Source organism: Strigops habroptila, chromosome 6 (assembly GCF_004027225.2).
Source record: "Strigops habroptila isolate Jane chromosome 6, bStrHab1.2.pri, whole genome shotgun sequence".
Lineage (NCBI taxonomy): Eukaryota > Metazoa > Chordata > Aves > Psittaciformes > Psittacidae > Strigops > Strigops habroptila.
The window spans coordinates 52,805,290-52,819,408 of NC_044282.2; the positions used below are offsets into that span (position 1 = coordinate 52,805,290).

Genomic DNA, 14,119 nt, shown 5'->3' on the forward strand with positions numbered 1-14,119 from the left:
TGACCAGATCTCCCAAAGCTTTTTTTATGAAAAAGCAACCAGCCCATCCACCACGCACAAGAGCCACAGGCTGAGGCTGAACCTATTGTATCGATTCAGCTTCTGCCTCTACTGAAAGGATTAGGCAGACCAACAATAATCTGCTAACACAAAAGAATATAGACCATCATCTTTCACCTAGCAACCTTCAGTTTTGAACATTGTTTTTGCTTCTTTCTGAACCCTTCCCTTTCTGAGTGCCAGGGGAGAGCACGACCTGCATAGCTGGGCTTGATTGATAGGGGTGTTCATTCCCCACAGAATTTTACCAAGGTTACCTACTGAACAGGATAGCACACAGTGCAGTCCTCAGCTGTAACAGTCAAAGATTTTCAGGTTTTAATGCCAACTTACTTCTGTTGTCCACTCGGAGGGAAAGCATGTGGAAGAGGCACACATTCTAGCCATTTGACCTAGCTCTTTCCCCTCAATGTGCCGCAGCTTTCCCTCTGGAATGGCTCCCCTAGTTCCCCACACTGCATCTCACACTAAATGTATATGAAACACTTCTTATGCTGCTCTGTGCCCTGCTAACCCAAGATTTCATCATTGTTTCCTACCTTCCTGTGTAAGCAAGGGAAATGCCTTGCAAAACTACAAGTTGTTAGACAACTCCTCCTCCTGTGTTTCGGTAGGACAAATTGAACACTAGGGAAAAGCACAGGGTGATGATGTTGTTCTTTGCGTTGTTCTCTGAGCAGGTAAGCTCTTAGAGACCGTTGTTCCAGATAGAAGGAGTGAGGAGAAACCAACATTATTCTGTAACGTATTGAGGAAATCCTGTATTTTTGGTAAGTTTAGAGGTAAATCACCAGATGGGAACGCTGTTACTCATTGCCAAATTAATCCCAACTATGTGGAACAAACTAAAGAGAAGGGCTGCCAGTGAAGGCTGCGTGAAGGAAAGAGTCAGGGGGTTTCAGAAAGTAGGTTTATAGGTAGGAAACCCTGGGAAAGTGGCTGTGAATTATTCACATCTAAAATATTTCTGGCCAGAGACAACGTACATGAGCAGCAACCACCTGCTGGACTTACTGGTGCAGTGCCGTGACTTTGACTAGCAAACACTTCACAAGGGCAATGGAGTGGGCAGCCAGGATTGACCCAGATGCTCTATTGAGGTTTGTAATTCTCAAGCAGAGACAACCCCTGTGAAGCCTGATGAAGGGGTAAAGCCACAGTACCCCTGCATTGCAAAGCATCCAAACCACACAAGCCCTGCTCCTTTTACAAGCTGAGAGCTTGTCTGAATTCCATGTGGAAACACTGCATAGAAAAAATTTTACTACTCTCCGTTAGACTTTTAATTCTTTATTGATTATGAACAGGAAACCTTGCAGGACAAGAGGAGTAACTAAACACATCCTCCTCTTCAAGTTCGGGGTTTATTTTCATATGGATAACAGTGGTTTGTACCTTTTCAACAGGCCTGAGTGAAAGAACACCACACACTACTATTTAATAATTTCAGACTGAAACCCCAATTAGTCTTGTGATGTAAAGCCAGAGAACTAAGTGACTTGTGTGCACATGAGAGGGGAAAACAAGAGAACCTTGCTGGCCAAAATTATCTTGAAAAAAATCCAAATTACACCAAAATGCACCACGACAGTTCATCCTTTACAGAAGAGACATGGAAATACCGCAGAGCATCTGTGATAAAATTGCTCCCAGTCCAGTGAAATATTTATATGCCAACAATGTGTTAGAAGTAATTAAGCAACATCCACAAAACAAGCTGGCAATTAAGAGGGATATTATCACTACAGTCTTTGTTTTCTGAATTATTTATTTGCTGTTAATCTTCTGATTTTTTTCTGTATCCTGTCAAGTGTTCTGTGCAGAACCACATCTGCAATCTCTCCTCTCAAAGCAAAACTTCCTAGGTGATATTCAACTGTTCATACTCTCTTTTCAATTTTCTTGGCATGGTAAGTCAGAAACAGGTTTAGTTCTAGCTCACCTTACCATCAGCCAACAGCTGGTGTGATTTCTCAGGTTTTGACAGAAACATGGCATGAAACATGCCAAGTCCTTAAATTATCAGTGTCGTTTCAGAGACAGAGCACTAAGATAAACAAACGGAAGCAACGCACATGCTTAATATGTTCAGAAAAGCCCAAAATTAAGCTTTTGGGAAAAAGAAGTCATTGTTACGAGATCACAGCCTGCTTTCCAAACTGCAAATGGCTACCTCCTGCTATCATGCATCGTATTTATTTATCATATTTATCAGGGGGTTTCTCTACCCATGGCAGGGGAGGTTAGAAGTTGATGATCTTAAGGTCCTTTCCAACCTTAACCATCCTACAATTGATTCTGTGATATTTATGTAACTTCAAAATTGCAGCTGTCAAGTGCCATGAGCACAAGAGGTCAATGCAGCATTTTCTCAGCACCATGCTCCCAATTTGCTGACTGCAGCTGTCGCAGTTCCATCCCAAAGCTGAAAGAAACCTCAGCAAGGCTGCTGGGAAAGGTGTTCAAGAGACTGTTCTCATGACTTACCCAAAAGGTCCCACCATCTTCAGCAGGCCCTGCACTTGTGCAAGCTCCAGGACCATCCACGCAGAAACTCACCATAAGCAGCAGAACTGCCATTAGCACAATTTGTTTAAAAAAAAAAAAGTTCTAAGGCTCATGTGGGCAATCAAAAAGTATTTATTAGAACTTACATTGCTATGAACAGGCAAGGATGCTTCTCATTGATGATTTATAGATTTCAGCAATGGTCCCCCCTATGATGGAGGAATGAAGCTGCCTGGGCATTCACAGCCAGCTCAATCAGAGATTCCATATGGTATTTTTGAAGCAATCAACCTTTTTGGCAACAAGGAGAAAGCCACAACTCCTACTGCGAACAGCCCAACTACATTCTCCGAGATAACCTTCGTAAAGACAATTATGAGATAAAAATCCTGTGTTCATTTTTATTCATTCAATTATTAATCTGTCCAATACTTTTGCAATAGGATTACAAAAAATAGGTATGCTCTGGTCCTGCCTGTTCAGGTAATGTGAAACTACCTCAAGGGGTGAATGAACTAACAAAGGACTGAATTCTTGTGCCACATTCCCCATGCCAGGTACAGATGGTGTTTCCTAAAGAAATCTCAGTGTTTCTGCTAAGTGTTTTTTTTAATACAGAAACACTCTGAAGTGAAAAGAAAATCAGTTACTGCAGCATCTCCAGTACAACACCTTGTAACTAACAACTTCATGTTTAGCTTAAATTTATATTTGAATGTGGACAAATACTATCAATCATTATTAAATCACTGTACTTCTCACAAGCTCCAATCTTAAGTACTTCCATGTTTTAGTGATTTTTCTTTCCTATGACTGTTTAAAACAATCTGTGAAAGAGTACAGAAACACAGTTATAACAAGAGAACTACAGACTTCATCCGCTTTTATTAGGCTTCCAATGTCTTTATAAAGTACATCTGTACAAAATCTGTACAAGTATCTCACAGAGATCTAACATTATGCTCTTCTTCAGCACTAAGCATATGCAAAAATAGTTCCTTTTGCAATCATAATCCATTTTTAACTTATTTACCCCAAAGCAAGGTTTCTTTAGCAGGTCATAACAGATGCAAATGATCTTGTGTTTCATCCATCGATGACAAAAATCACGAGTTTTTGCACACCAGTAGCTGCATTTTCAATAACCTCGCTTTTGTTTTTCTTCTTTATCAAGAATAGCCTGCTTTAGACTCAGTGCAGCATCTTCAAACTGGGGATTTAACTCTAATACTTTCCTGAAATCTTTCATGGCCTCATCAAAGCATCCTGTCCCAAAAAAGAAAGGAAGAATTATCTTTCTGTGGCTGCTCAAACTCACAAACCACAACTGAAGAATGCCTCCTACTTTCACTAAGAAAAAGTAGCAACTGTACTTACTGGACCCATTACCTTCGGATTCTCTCAAGTGGGAGTCACAGGTCTTCAGAGCATGAACCAGAGTGTGTTGTTTTTGAACCTCAAACGAGCTTAAGGCTCAATTCAGCCAGCTTATTCCAAAAGAAGGAGCCAAAAGGCCCTTGCCAATAGCCAGGCTAGCTTACACCTGGAACACAGGCTTACTGCTTCCCAGCCTGTGCCCTTGCTCCATCCTCCAAGGGCTCTCTCTAGTCCCTCAACTTCTAGGCCTTGACTGAGCCACTGCCAAGCTCCAACAAAAAGACCAGGGGTGTCATTTTCTTACAGCATATTCAAAACTTAGGCAGCAAATTCCCTAGAGATGGCTGAGAGGCCACCGCAAGCTGAGGCAGCCATGCTCACTACAGCTGCACAAAGCCAAGAGATGCTTTATCTTCAGTTCAATGGCAGCCACTGGAAATGGCTAATATTACCCCAATGCAATTTTTTCTAAAACTGAAACTGCATCTTTCTCCCTACTTTTCCCTGAATAACATGATTTTAAATGACGCAGCAACACTTCTGCAAATAGGGATATCTAACTGCATATGCAGGGCAGACTTGTAGCCAAAATGTCCTCTCGTTACTTGAAAACAGCATGTCTCAGTCTGCACTGTTCATTTCTTGTAGAAAGCCTCTACCCCCTCCCCGTGCCAGGCAGGTCCCTCCATGCAAAACGGGGGGAATTATCCTCCGGCTTCGAGTGAACCTTGGGACAAAACAGCTCCCTCGGCCCTCAGTGAGCGCTGGTAGGGCGCCAGGAGAACTCCCTGCCCTGGCGGAAGTGACCGCGGGTGGCAGGCGGGGAGCCGCGGCCAGGCCGTGGCGGGTCAAGGACCGCCGTGGCGGGTCGCCCTGCCCTGCCCTGGGTCGCCCGGGCGAACGCTGGCGTGACCGGCCGCGGCCCGTACCCAGCCGGTAGAGCACCAGGCCGCGGTTGTAGTAGGGCACCTCGAAGCCGGGCTGGCACTCGATGGCGGCCGTGTAGTCCTCCATGGCGGCGGCGAACTCCACCCGCAAGTACTTGATGTGGCCCCGGTCGTTGAGGGCGGTGGCCAGGTGGTGGTCGGCGCTGCGCGGGGACAGAGAGCGGCCATTATGATGTGACGGTCCTTGCGTTCCACACACCCACAACCCCGCCCCGGCACGTACCCAGGCCCCGCGCCGCGGGCTATGAGGCGGCTGTACAGCTCCTCCGCAGCCGACAGCCGCCGCGCCGACAGCTGCGCCTGCGCCGCCGCCAGCAGCTCCACCGCGCCCACCGCCTGCACCCGCTCCATGGCGGCAGCTCCGCCGCGCCGCGCCGCGGGGAGGCGGCCGAGCGCCGGCACCGGACCGAGCGCCGCGGGAGCCGCGAAGGGCACGCACACAGCAGTGCCCGCCCCGCGGGTGGGGCGCGGGTAAGGCGGCGGGCACTGCCCCCTAATGGCCGTGTGCAGGAGGGAGAAAGAAACTCAGGTACCCGGACGGGAAAAAAGACATCGTACTGTTTAGTATTTTCCGTGCAAAATGGGGTTTATTCTTACCTGGCCTACATTTGGGCGAGAGGTGTTAGTTGCGCAGAAAGGCTGTGCAAGAAGAGGCATTGCGCTCTCCTCCCAAAAGCACCCGAATGCACACACAGTGTCAGATGATGTCACGCTTCCCTTAGTTGGCTGAAGACACCACCACAGCTCGAGAACCCAGACACTGCCTAACGGACTGATTACTAAATATCTGCAAGCCCTTTATTGCTCTCCTGGGTTTAAAAACACTTGACTAAAGAAAACAGCACAAATATATGCCTAAACTGGTACCATTGTAGTAAACCAGTAGGAGAAAAACCATATACAATAATACAGCGGTATTATTTAAACTCAGGAATTATTTATTTAAAAAAAATAGTGAATTTTGAGAAAAACTAGTCATGTCCTATGGAATTACAAAAATGAAAATTGGAGCTTGCCCAGAGTAAAACATATTACGATGAATCGACATTAAATTTGCATGGTTTTGAAACAAGGCTCAATTTACAATTAAACAGAATGCTTTAACCTTAAACCTTTGTAAAAATAAAAAAAATGTAACAAAATTGGAGTCTGTTACCACAGTCTTTTCTTCATATAAATGGAAAGTTTTTTCATACGGGTTTTCTGGGGTTTTTGGTTGGTTGGTTGGTTTGCTTTGGGGGTTTGGTTGGGTTTTTTTTCGGTTGGTGGGGTTTTTTTGGTTGGTTGGGGATTTTGTGTGGTTTGTTTGGTTTCGTTTGGTTTTTAAGTGTTTCTCCAATAGTGGCACTATCTGTTAGAATACAGTATTTCAAAATATTAGTACATCAGTCAGTAACATTTTAGAGACTTTTTTTAGGATCTGTAACAGATATGAGGATAAACAGTCCTTTATCTTCTGCTATACTGTGCTGTGGCACAGAGGACAGAAACTACAATTGCTTGCCTCTTTGGGTTTCATACAGTGCTTACAGACACTGCACATCCAGAACCGCTGCTCCAGGATCGGGTCTCCTGTTGCAACACATACAGGAAGTTTCCCATCTACGCTACTGGAGGAAAAACAAAAAAATTAAAAAATGTAAATAAAGCTGAAGGAATAAAAACGTAGTTTTAAAATAGCAAGAAAAACTTGTGGTTTTCTTTTTTGCAAGACAGCATAAACTGTGTGTCTACAGCTACTTACAAAACTTGTGATGCTGATCTGTAAAACACTGCTGCTCTATTCAGATGAGTGCCATTTGCCACTTTTTGATCAGAAGTTACTAAATCCTGTAATGCTTCACTGTTAACATAGCCAAGTATATAAGTCTTCACACAACAGAGTGCACCCCCCCAGAACCATATAGTCCACAAAGCAGGACCAGCAGATCCCAAAGATTAAGTAAAGAGAAGCAATTAAGGGTATATCAAGATAAGGTCTGATTAAACACCAGCTCTACTATTGCATTTTTTCCTCTGAAGAGTCAACATGAAAGCCACTAGTGAGATCCTGTACATCTGCACAGTACAAACAGGACAGGTTAAAATCCTATTCATTCAAGAGAAAACTGAGTCACAATCTATTTCCATACTCACAAATTCCACGCTGTTAGTGGGAAACGTATGTCAAAGACACCACTGTGGGTACAGCCACTACAAGGACCTACCACTTACACATGTCCTTCATATTCTAAATCTTTCACTTGACACATTCATCTCCTCACACCACACAGATGTAGGTATTTCTTGCCTTGGAGACTTGCCAGTTTATAATGGTTAAACATTCACTTGTTGACATTTGCATCACACCACAATGGTGATACAAACAGTAACATTAGTACTTTAATGGCATGTGACACCTTATCAAAGGTCCTAGAACTCCCGTGCTCTGTCCACAGGCATTTCAAATTAAGATGAAGTTATATCTTTATGCCCAGTTCCTCAAATACAGTGTCTATTCTCCCATATAAAACAGTGTTACATTACCCTTTGTGCAAACTGCCTAATACCTGCATCATTCTTGCCCAATATTTAGTTTAAAGCAGCAAAATACCAACTTGGTCACACAAAACCTGCTAAAATCCAAAATACATACAAAAGCAGGGAAAAAAAAAAAAAAAAAGCTGGTATTACTACCGTGTCATATAACTATAAACCCACCTATCAAGCATGTCATCCAAGTCAGATTTTTTGTTACTCTTCGGACTACGTCTTGTGAATATCTCTAGAGCAAGGTCTTCATACTGTTGTCTCTGCTCTGGCCTAAGAGTTTCCAATGATTCTAGTTTAACAAAGGCTTTTGAACAGATATCAAATGCTCTGTTTGCACATGCACAGAGTGCCAAAAGAGAATAGATTTCAACTGCAGGGATAATGTCTTCATAATCTCGCAAATGAAAAGCTAAGAAATGAAAAAAAAATAAAATCCGAGGAAATTAATTAGATGTCTTCTGAGAAGTGCAGGCATTATATTAAATACTTGCTACTAGTAGACAGCATTAATCTTACAAATAGGACACAATGAACCAATGTCTTTTCATTGACATGACTATGAAGGATGCATTAAAAATAAGGGGGGGTGAGTGGGAAATTACAGTGTCTGAGACACACTTTTTTTTATTTGAAAACATGTTAGAAGTATTTGAAATGGATCTCTATTACTTGGAAAAAATATAGGGCACTATTTGGTTCTCTAACTCCCACAATTTTTTTTATGAAGCTCTACAGAGAGGTCCAATGTGAATTCAGACATGCCTTATAATGTAAAGAAAGAAACAAAACAGTCAACAGAACATCTACGGAGATTGTCCAATTTAACCAGGTAACATTCGGCAAGTTAGATTTGCATTGTCTCCAAGAAAATACTTGCCAGGTATCTTGACCGCGGCCATATTCAATTCATTACATGGTTTTGTTTTAAATTCCATGGGTCTAGCAAGAACAGTTTCTTTACACAGTTAAAAATAAAGTCCTACCTGTTTTAAGTGCTGCTTCTACAGAACCTTTATAGAGCTGTCTTTGTGCTAGTATGAAAAAATGGTAAGCCTCAGCTCCTCGCCAAGCATTGTCTGCAAAGCGATTAGTTGAAGAAAGAACATCTTCTTCTAGCAAACCCGCCAGAGCTGAAGCAGTCTGAAAACAAAACAATATCACATGTAATTTTTATATGAACCAGATACAGCAGGAAATGGGGATATATGAAAAGAACTTTTCTGTACTTGGTGATTACACCACTGTCTGTGTTAACTAGGGAAAATATAAATACATGGACCTAAAGTGAGCATTGTTAGGCATTTTATACAGTGCATAGGCAGAACATATGGTGCAGATTTTAGAAGATAAATGTCATGTACATGTGTACATATACATTTTGTGCACATCTGCAGACTGGTTCATAGTTTGGATTAATACTGCATTTCAACACTAGATCTCTTAAAACAGTTTAAACTATTTCATTTGTGCATGTGAAGATGAAAGCGTGAGCAGAAAAAAAATCTTCCATTTGCATCCTCCATATCTGGAGGCATCTCCCTGTTCAGTTATAGCCAACATAGCTTAATCTAATCACAGATCTCTCTTTAGGATTGATACTTAATCCTAAACGACAGGAGAGTCTTGCAGGAGGAAAAAAAAAAAAAATCTGGACTTTCTTAGTATGATTTTCATTGTTGTAGTGAAAATATTAAGAAAAACACATTAAACTTAAGAAAAATATCTATTAACACATGATTTAAATGTTTGCAATACTACTTTAAACATTATGTTTTTGTGGAACACTTGCTTAAGGAAAGCTTTGTTCTTAGCAGGAAAAAGGGTTATTAAATAAAAACTGTAATAGCCTATTAAGACAGCTTGCTTTATTCTGCCTAGGTAACACATACCAGAATTCGGGAAAAAAGAAAAAACATACTCTACCTCTGAACTTTTTCCTTTAACTTTTCCCCTTTGTGCATTTTGTATTTGTTCATGACACTGTTCTATAAGTAAGGCTGATAATACATAAAGCTTTTTAACTCGCAAAGGCTTTGTCCTTTTCTTTGACTCTTCATCTGCAATCTTAAAAAACAAAACCAAGGAATTTAATGCAGATTAAAAAAATTAGAAAAGTCACTTCATTCTCTTGGACAATTGCATGCTTGTACAAACCTAAAAATCATGCCAAAATAAATAATCCTGCACTTAAATGCAGTAATTCAGACTGCAAATAGAACTATAAATGAAAATGTCAAAGTGAAAAATGCACATTTCTCTACATTTATTTAGCTAACAAGTATATAAAGCCAGATTCTCAGGAAGCATAAAGCAGTATAACCCTGCATAAGTCTATTGACAATATAAAAAAATAAACTAAAAAATAGTCATTTTAAAACACTGAAGTCTAAGAAATACATAGCTTTCAATAAGGTCTGGTGGTTTTCCGAGAAAAGAAGAATGGCTTTTGAAAACAGCATATAAATACTTATTTTTTACTTTAAATATTTGCTGTAAAAATTACGTATCACTCTTACAGACTTTATGAGCTATGTACAGAAATCTCTGCAGACAAACCAAATAAAAGCAACACCTTTACCTTAAAAGCACACCATAGCATTTTCTAATTGAAGGAACTAATTGAAGAAATACCAAAATTTAACTAAATTTGATTTTTTATTAAAATTTAAAAATAAAAGAGATAAAAACCTAACCCAGACAACACATAAAATAACGTGGAAAATGAACCCAGAATGGTCTGCTATACTCCTTTCCTAGGCAATCCTTGATGTTGACAACAGTATGTTTTCAAAAGTGCAGTTCATCTCACTCTGAAGTGAAAGTCTCAAAATAAATTAATCAGATGGTTTGTGTTCTGAAAGTCTCCTCTCCACTGGCTACAAACGACATCCAGGGTAACTATTTCAGATAGAGACACCTGAACTTAAAAGTTGGATTCATCTTTGCGGTATCCTCTGTGACACCTGCTTATTGCCTGTATGTTGTTAACACTAAAATAACCCCAAGAAAACAAAAGTAAAAAAACCCCAAGAAAACAAAAGTGAAAAAACCCCAAGGAAAAAAAATGCATGGAAAAATAAGAGCTAGTCCAAAACACCAGTTATTTGGCATAAAAATAAAACCTGTAATACCTTGAACATGAGCTTAGCAGCTTCTAAGAAATAATTTGCTTTACGATAGAGTTCTATAGCATCAAAGATTTTATTCTTTTCCAGTAAATGACTTGCATATCTGGCTAGCAAGGATCCAATCTCTTTCATGTTGTGATTTTTAGCCAGCTCCACAGCTTTATCCCACTAGAAATGAAAGCAGAGAATTATCATTTTCAAATACAGAAAGCAGACCTCATTTTTCAAATACATTCTCAGAACAAGCTGGTTATCCATGAATAGTCTGCAACATTTGTGTGCAATATTTCATCACCATTTAGAACCATGCTACTATAAAATTAAAGTAAAAAGCAAGAGAAAACAAATGCTAACATCATTGCCAATCATGTGGCAATGGCATGTGAAACAAATGCTGGACCTCTGTCCAAAACCACATACAAAGCAGTTGCTTCTGGTTTGATAAAAGCTTTGCAAAAATTACTTCATTGCTGCTCACATGGATTTCAACACTTCTGAAATTACTAAAACCCAGACTCTCAAAAACATGTCTAAAAGAAGACTTCAGCCCATAAGCTTAAGGCACAAACAGTAACACTTTATCCTTCTACACACCTCATTTTGTCTGTGAATTTTCCTGATCTTCAACATCTTGGCTACTGTGTTTGCCCCAGATCAAAAGTTTGGCAGAACTGTGAAACTTAATAGAATCTCATAACCTAGTAGCCCTTCAGATCCATAAACTAGGAAAATGTTCACATAGAGCCAGCACTAGCCAGTCCTGCCATTCCCATACATCAAGTTCCTCACAGCCATCCTCAGTTTCATTCTTGTTTGTGTTGACACAAACATTTGCACAGTCATACTTGGTGTATACTGTAAACACACAGATCATTTTTCAGATGTGTTCTTTTCCAGTTACATCCTAATGCAGCCACAAATACATTTGCATTTGTACCAGGAAGGAGGGGGATGTAGAAAATGAGCAGCCACAAGCTCTCCAGTCTTCCTCACATTCCATCAGGAGGCAGTATAGCCTGGCTCTACAAATGCCGAGTGTCTGTATGCCGAGCACACTTACCACACGCGCATAGAGAAGCAGCACTGCTGAATATAGCTTTGTCCCTCCAGAGGTCTAATCCTGATTTCAGGTAACTATCTTAAGCATGAAGTATGAATTTTCCAGAAATCATGACAAATCATCAGACACTTAACACAGACTTATATTTAGCTGGGCATTAGAACAGAAATTGGTATTGGTAAAGCAGATTATCTACTGCTGGTTTACCTGATTGAGATGTACACAGGTATCTACCGCATCCTTTGGTCGATTACATTTCAGAAAGGCTGACACAGCTTGTTCACACATCCCCACTCTTACAAACATATAAGCTATATCCTGCAAAAAGCATCAGCACCATGTTAAACTCACTTCCAGATTTTTAGTACATTGCACAGCAACTGTAGTATTATTATATTCTTGTTTAGTTTAATTCCAAGAAGTTGGAGAATTTCAAGGTTGGTTGCTTCATGGATTCTGGGAAGACAACATGCACGGTTGTAAATCTTTAGAACAGTGTGCTACTTTCACACACTGCTTCTAAATTAAAAAATAAAAGCCATTTAAATATTTTTCTATCAAATTGTACCAGAGGGACTGTGTTCTTACACAGAAGAGGCTAAAAAGAAAGTGCTATGTCTTGCTTTGTTCAGACAACTGAAAATGGTATTAAATGAGCATGTTTTACATTTATCAAGCATTTTGGGTTAATTAATCATATCATAGTTTTAAATTGGCTATTACTTAGTAGGTAATTTTAGGCTATACCACTTACTTTCCCTCCTTTCAGGACAGAATCTTCAGTTTTCATTGAACATTAACATTCCCACCAGAGCTACCATGTAAGAAGTTAAACCAAGGATAAACAATCAGGAAGAATTCAGGGCAAAAAAACCCCTAGGCTGGACAACAAAATGAAAGCTGAAGTGTCCAGACATGAAGAGTGACTTCTCAGTGAAGCATAGCTATTTCAGAGAGAAATGTCAGTATTTGGGGAGGGGTGCAGTAAACTATGACTTAGCCAGGTGGCCATACAGCATAATGAATAATCAGGTCTTTCTGGGGAACCTGGACCATAAGGGAAAGGAAGAATGATGGAGGAATATTAGAGATCAATACCAAAGTAACACCACTGTGCTTAAGTGAGTAGGTCACATACTCCATTCCTTTTCTCCTTCTTACTTAACCCTCCCAGGATGGGAAATTTTAAATAAATGGTTGAGCATAAGACAATGAAAAATGTTTTTTGCTTACAGGGAGCAATTTATTATTCTCTGGAAGTGAGTTAGCTAGATTTTCCAGTCCTTGGTAGTCCTCTAGCATGTAGTAACATTCAGCTAAACGTTCCTGGTTTCGTCCTTGTACATAATACTGTACAGCATTTAACCTAATAAGGAAAAAAGAAAAAAGTGTGCTGGATTCTGGTATATAAACACAAGTGAAGCTTCTCATTGTGTAAGCCTTTTGCATTTGTAAATTTCAAATGACATTATTTTAAATAGATAACTTTGCTTGAGGGATCTTTCGTAGCTAGAAATTCACTTTTTCTAAAATGCACTAAAGCATTTAAGTTTCAGATATCATTATATTTAAGTAGTAGCAAGATTGTTTCTCTAACTAGCATAAGGTTAGGAATTCAAGGAATCTTAACACTATATTCCACATCTGCACAGGTCGTGGCTGGACAACAGCTTAGAACTAAACTTTCAGGAAAGGGCTTTACTGTTCCGTCATACTTCTGTTTTTTTCTTTAATACTTTCTATATCCAGCCTAATACAACTATATAGGAATTTCTATTCCTCTCCCCTCCTTTGAAGCAGACAATCTTCTGGCAAAACTCAGATTTTTATCACCTTCATTCTTTTGGTGATCAACAGCTCTCTGTTCAAAGGTACATGCATCAATGGAACCATAAAGGTCTGAGCTAAATCTCATCATTCCAAAATTATTGCATCCTGACTTCCCTGTCGTCTGTCCCTCCTCCTAAATTAAGTCTTGTCATCAGTTGTATAATTTCCTTTGTAATTTCCTTCTTACCAGTTCCTCTACAGAACATACCACTTCTGACGGTCTGCAAAGTAATCTCCAATAGCATTGTGTGCTTGTTCAAGAAGGGCATCATCTGAATCACCTGAGCCAGTTTTCAACAGCTGCAATACTCGGAACCAATCTCCCAGTTTTATCCGCAGCCCAATGGCAAGATCTCTAGTATGAACAGAACATAGCAGGAAAAAGTCAGAGACAATAAAATAGCTAACAAAAAACTTGAGAAAAGCATCCAAAATATTTTCATGTTCATAATCTACACTGCAGGTACCACAGTGATCCCAGATATCTTCTTTACAATTGAAACATTATTCCATAAAAGCAAATACTCAGAGAGCTCATAGTTTATATCATACGTATGCACTTCCCTATTAGTTATTAGGAGTTAAATGAGTAGCTGGTGAGACAGTTGAGACTGATGTTACTTCAAGTTTCCTCTTATTCTGTAGACCATTCTTTAACTTTCACTGCTGACTGCTAC

The 14,119-nt window shown here is 40.0% G+C and overlaps 2 protein-coding genes across 3 annotated transcripts in view; both read right to left on the reverse strand.

The window, feature by feature from the left end:
- Window positions 1–2,682: 2,682 nt before the first annotated feature.
- TTC32 (tetratricopeptide repeat domain 32) lies at window positions 2,683–5,357 on the reverse strand. The gene is made up of 3 exons (XM_030490179.1): window positions 5,116–5,357; window positions 4,875–5,035; window positions 2,683–3,834 (listed from the first exon to the last, which is right to left on the reverse strand). Exons 1-3 carry the CDS (start codon window positions 5,241–5,243, stop codon window positions 3,707–3,709), a joined length of 417 nt encoding a protein of 138 aa, XP_030346039.1. The 5' UTR covers window positions 5,244–5,357; the 3' UTR covers window positions 2,683–3,706.
- WDR35 (WD repeat domain 35) overlaps window positions 3,435–14,119 on the reverse strand; it is a 49,352-nt gene continuing 38,667 nt past the window's right edge. For both annotated transcript variants that reach the window (XM_030490178.1, XM_030490177.1), the window contains 9 exons: window positions 13,651–13,797; window positions 12,846–12,978; window positions 11,820–11,930; window positions 10,556–10,720; window positions 9,348–9,488; window positions 8,408–8,564; window positions 7,593–7,833; window positions 4,875–6,499; window positions 3,435–3,834 (listed from right to left, as the gene is read on the reverse strand). In XM_030490178.1, coding sequence (XP_030346038.1) covers window positions 6,352–6,499; window positions 7,593–7,833; window positions 8,408–8,564; window positions 9,348–9,488; window positions 10,556–10,720; window positions 11,820–11,930; window positions 12,846–12,978; window positions 13,651–13,797 — 1,243 coding nt within the window. In that variant the 3' untranslated portion in view covers window positions 3,435–3,834; window positions 4,875–6,351. The remainder of the gene's footprint in view (window positions 3,835–4,874; window positions 6,500–7,592; window positions 7,834–8,407; window positions 8,565–9,347; window positions 9,489–10,555; window positions 10,721–11,819; window positions 11,931–12,845; window positions 12,979–13,650; window positions 13,798–14,119) is intronic.

What these genes read in the sequence shown, in the direction of transcription:
- TTC32 (XM_030490179.1), bottom strand. Translation starts at nt 5,243, where the DNA reads ATGGAGCGGGTGCAGGCGGTGGGCGCGGTGGAGCTGCTGGCGGCGGCG. An exon ending in GCCCGCGGCGCGGGGCCTGG is followed by an intron (nt 5,036 to 5,115) that starts GTACGTGCCGGG and finishes GTCCCCGCGCAG; the next exon opens with CGCCGACCACCACCTGGCCA. An exon ending in CCTGGTGCTCTACCGGCTGG is followed by an intron (nt 3,835 to 4,874) that starts GTACGGGCCGCG and finishes TTTTTGGGACAG; the next exon opens with GATGCTTTGATGAGGCCATG.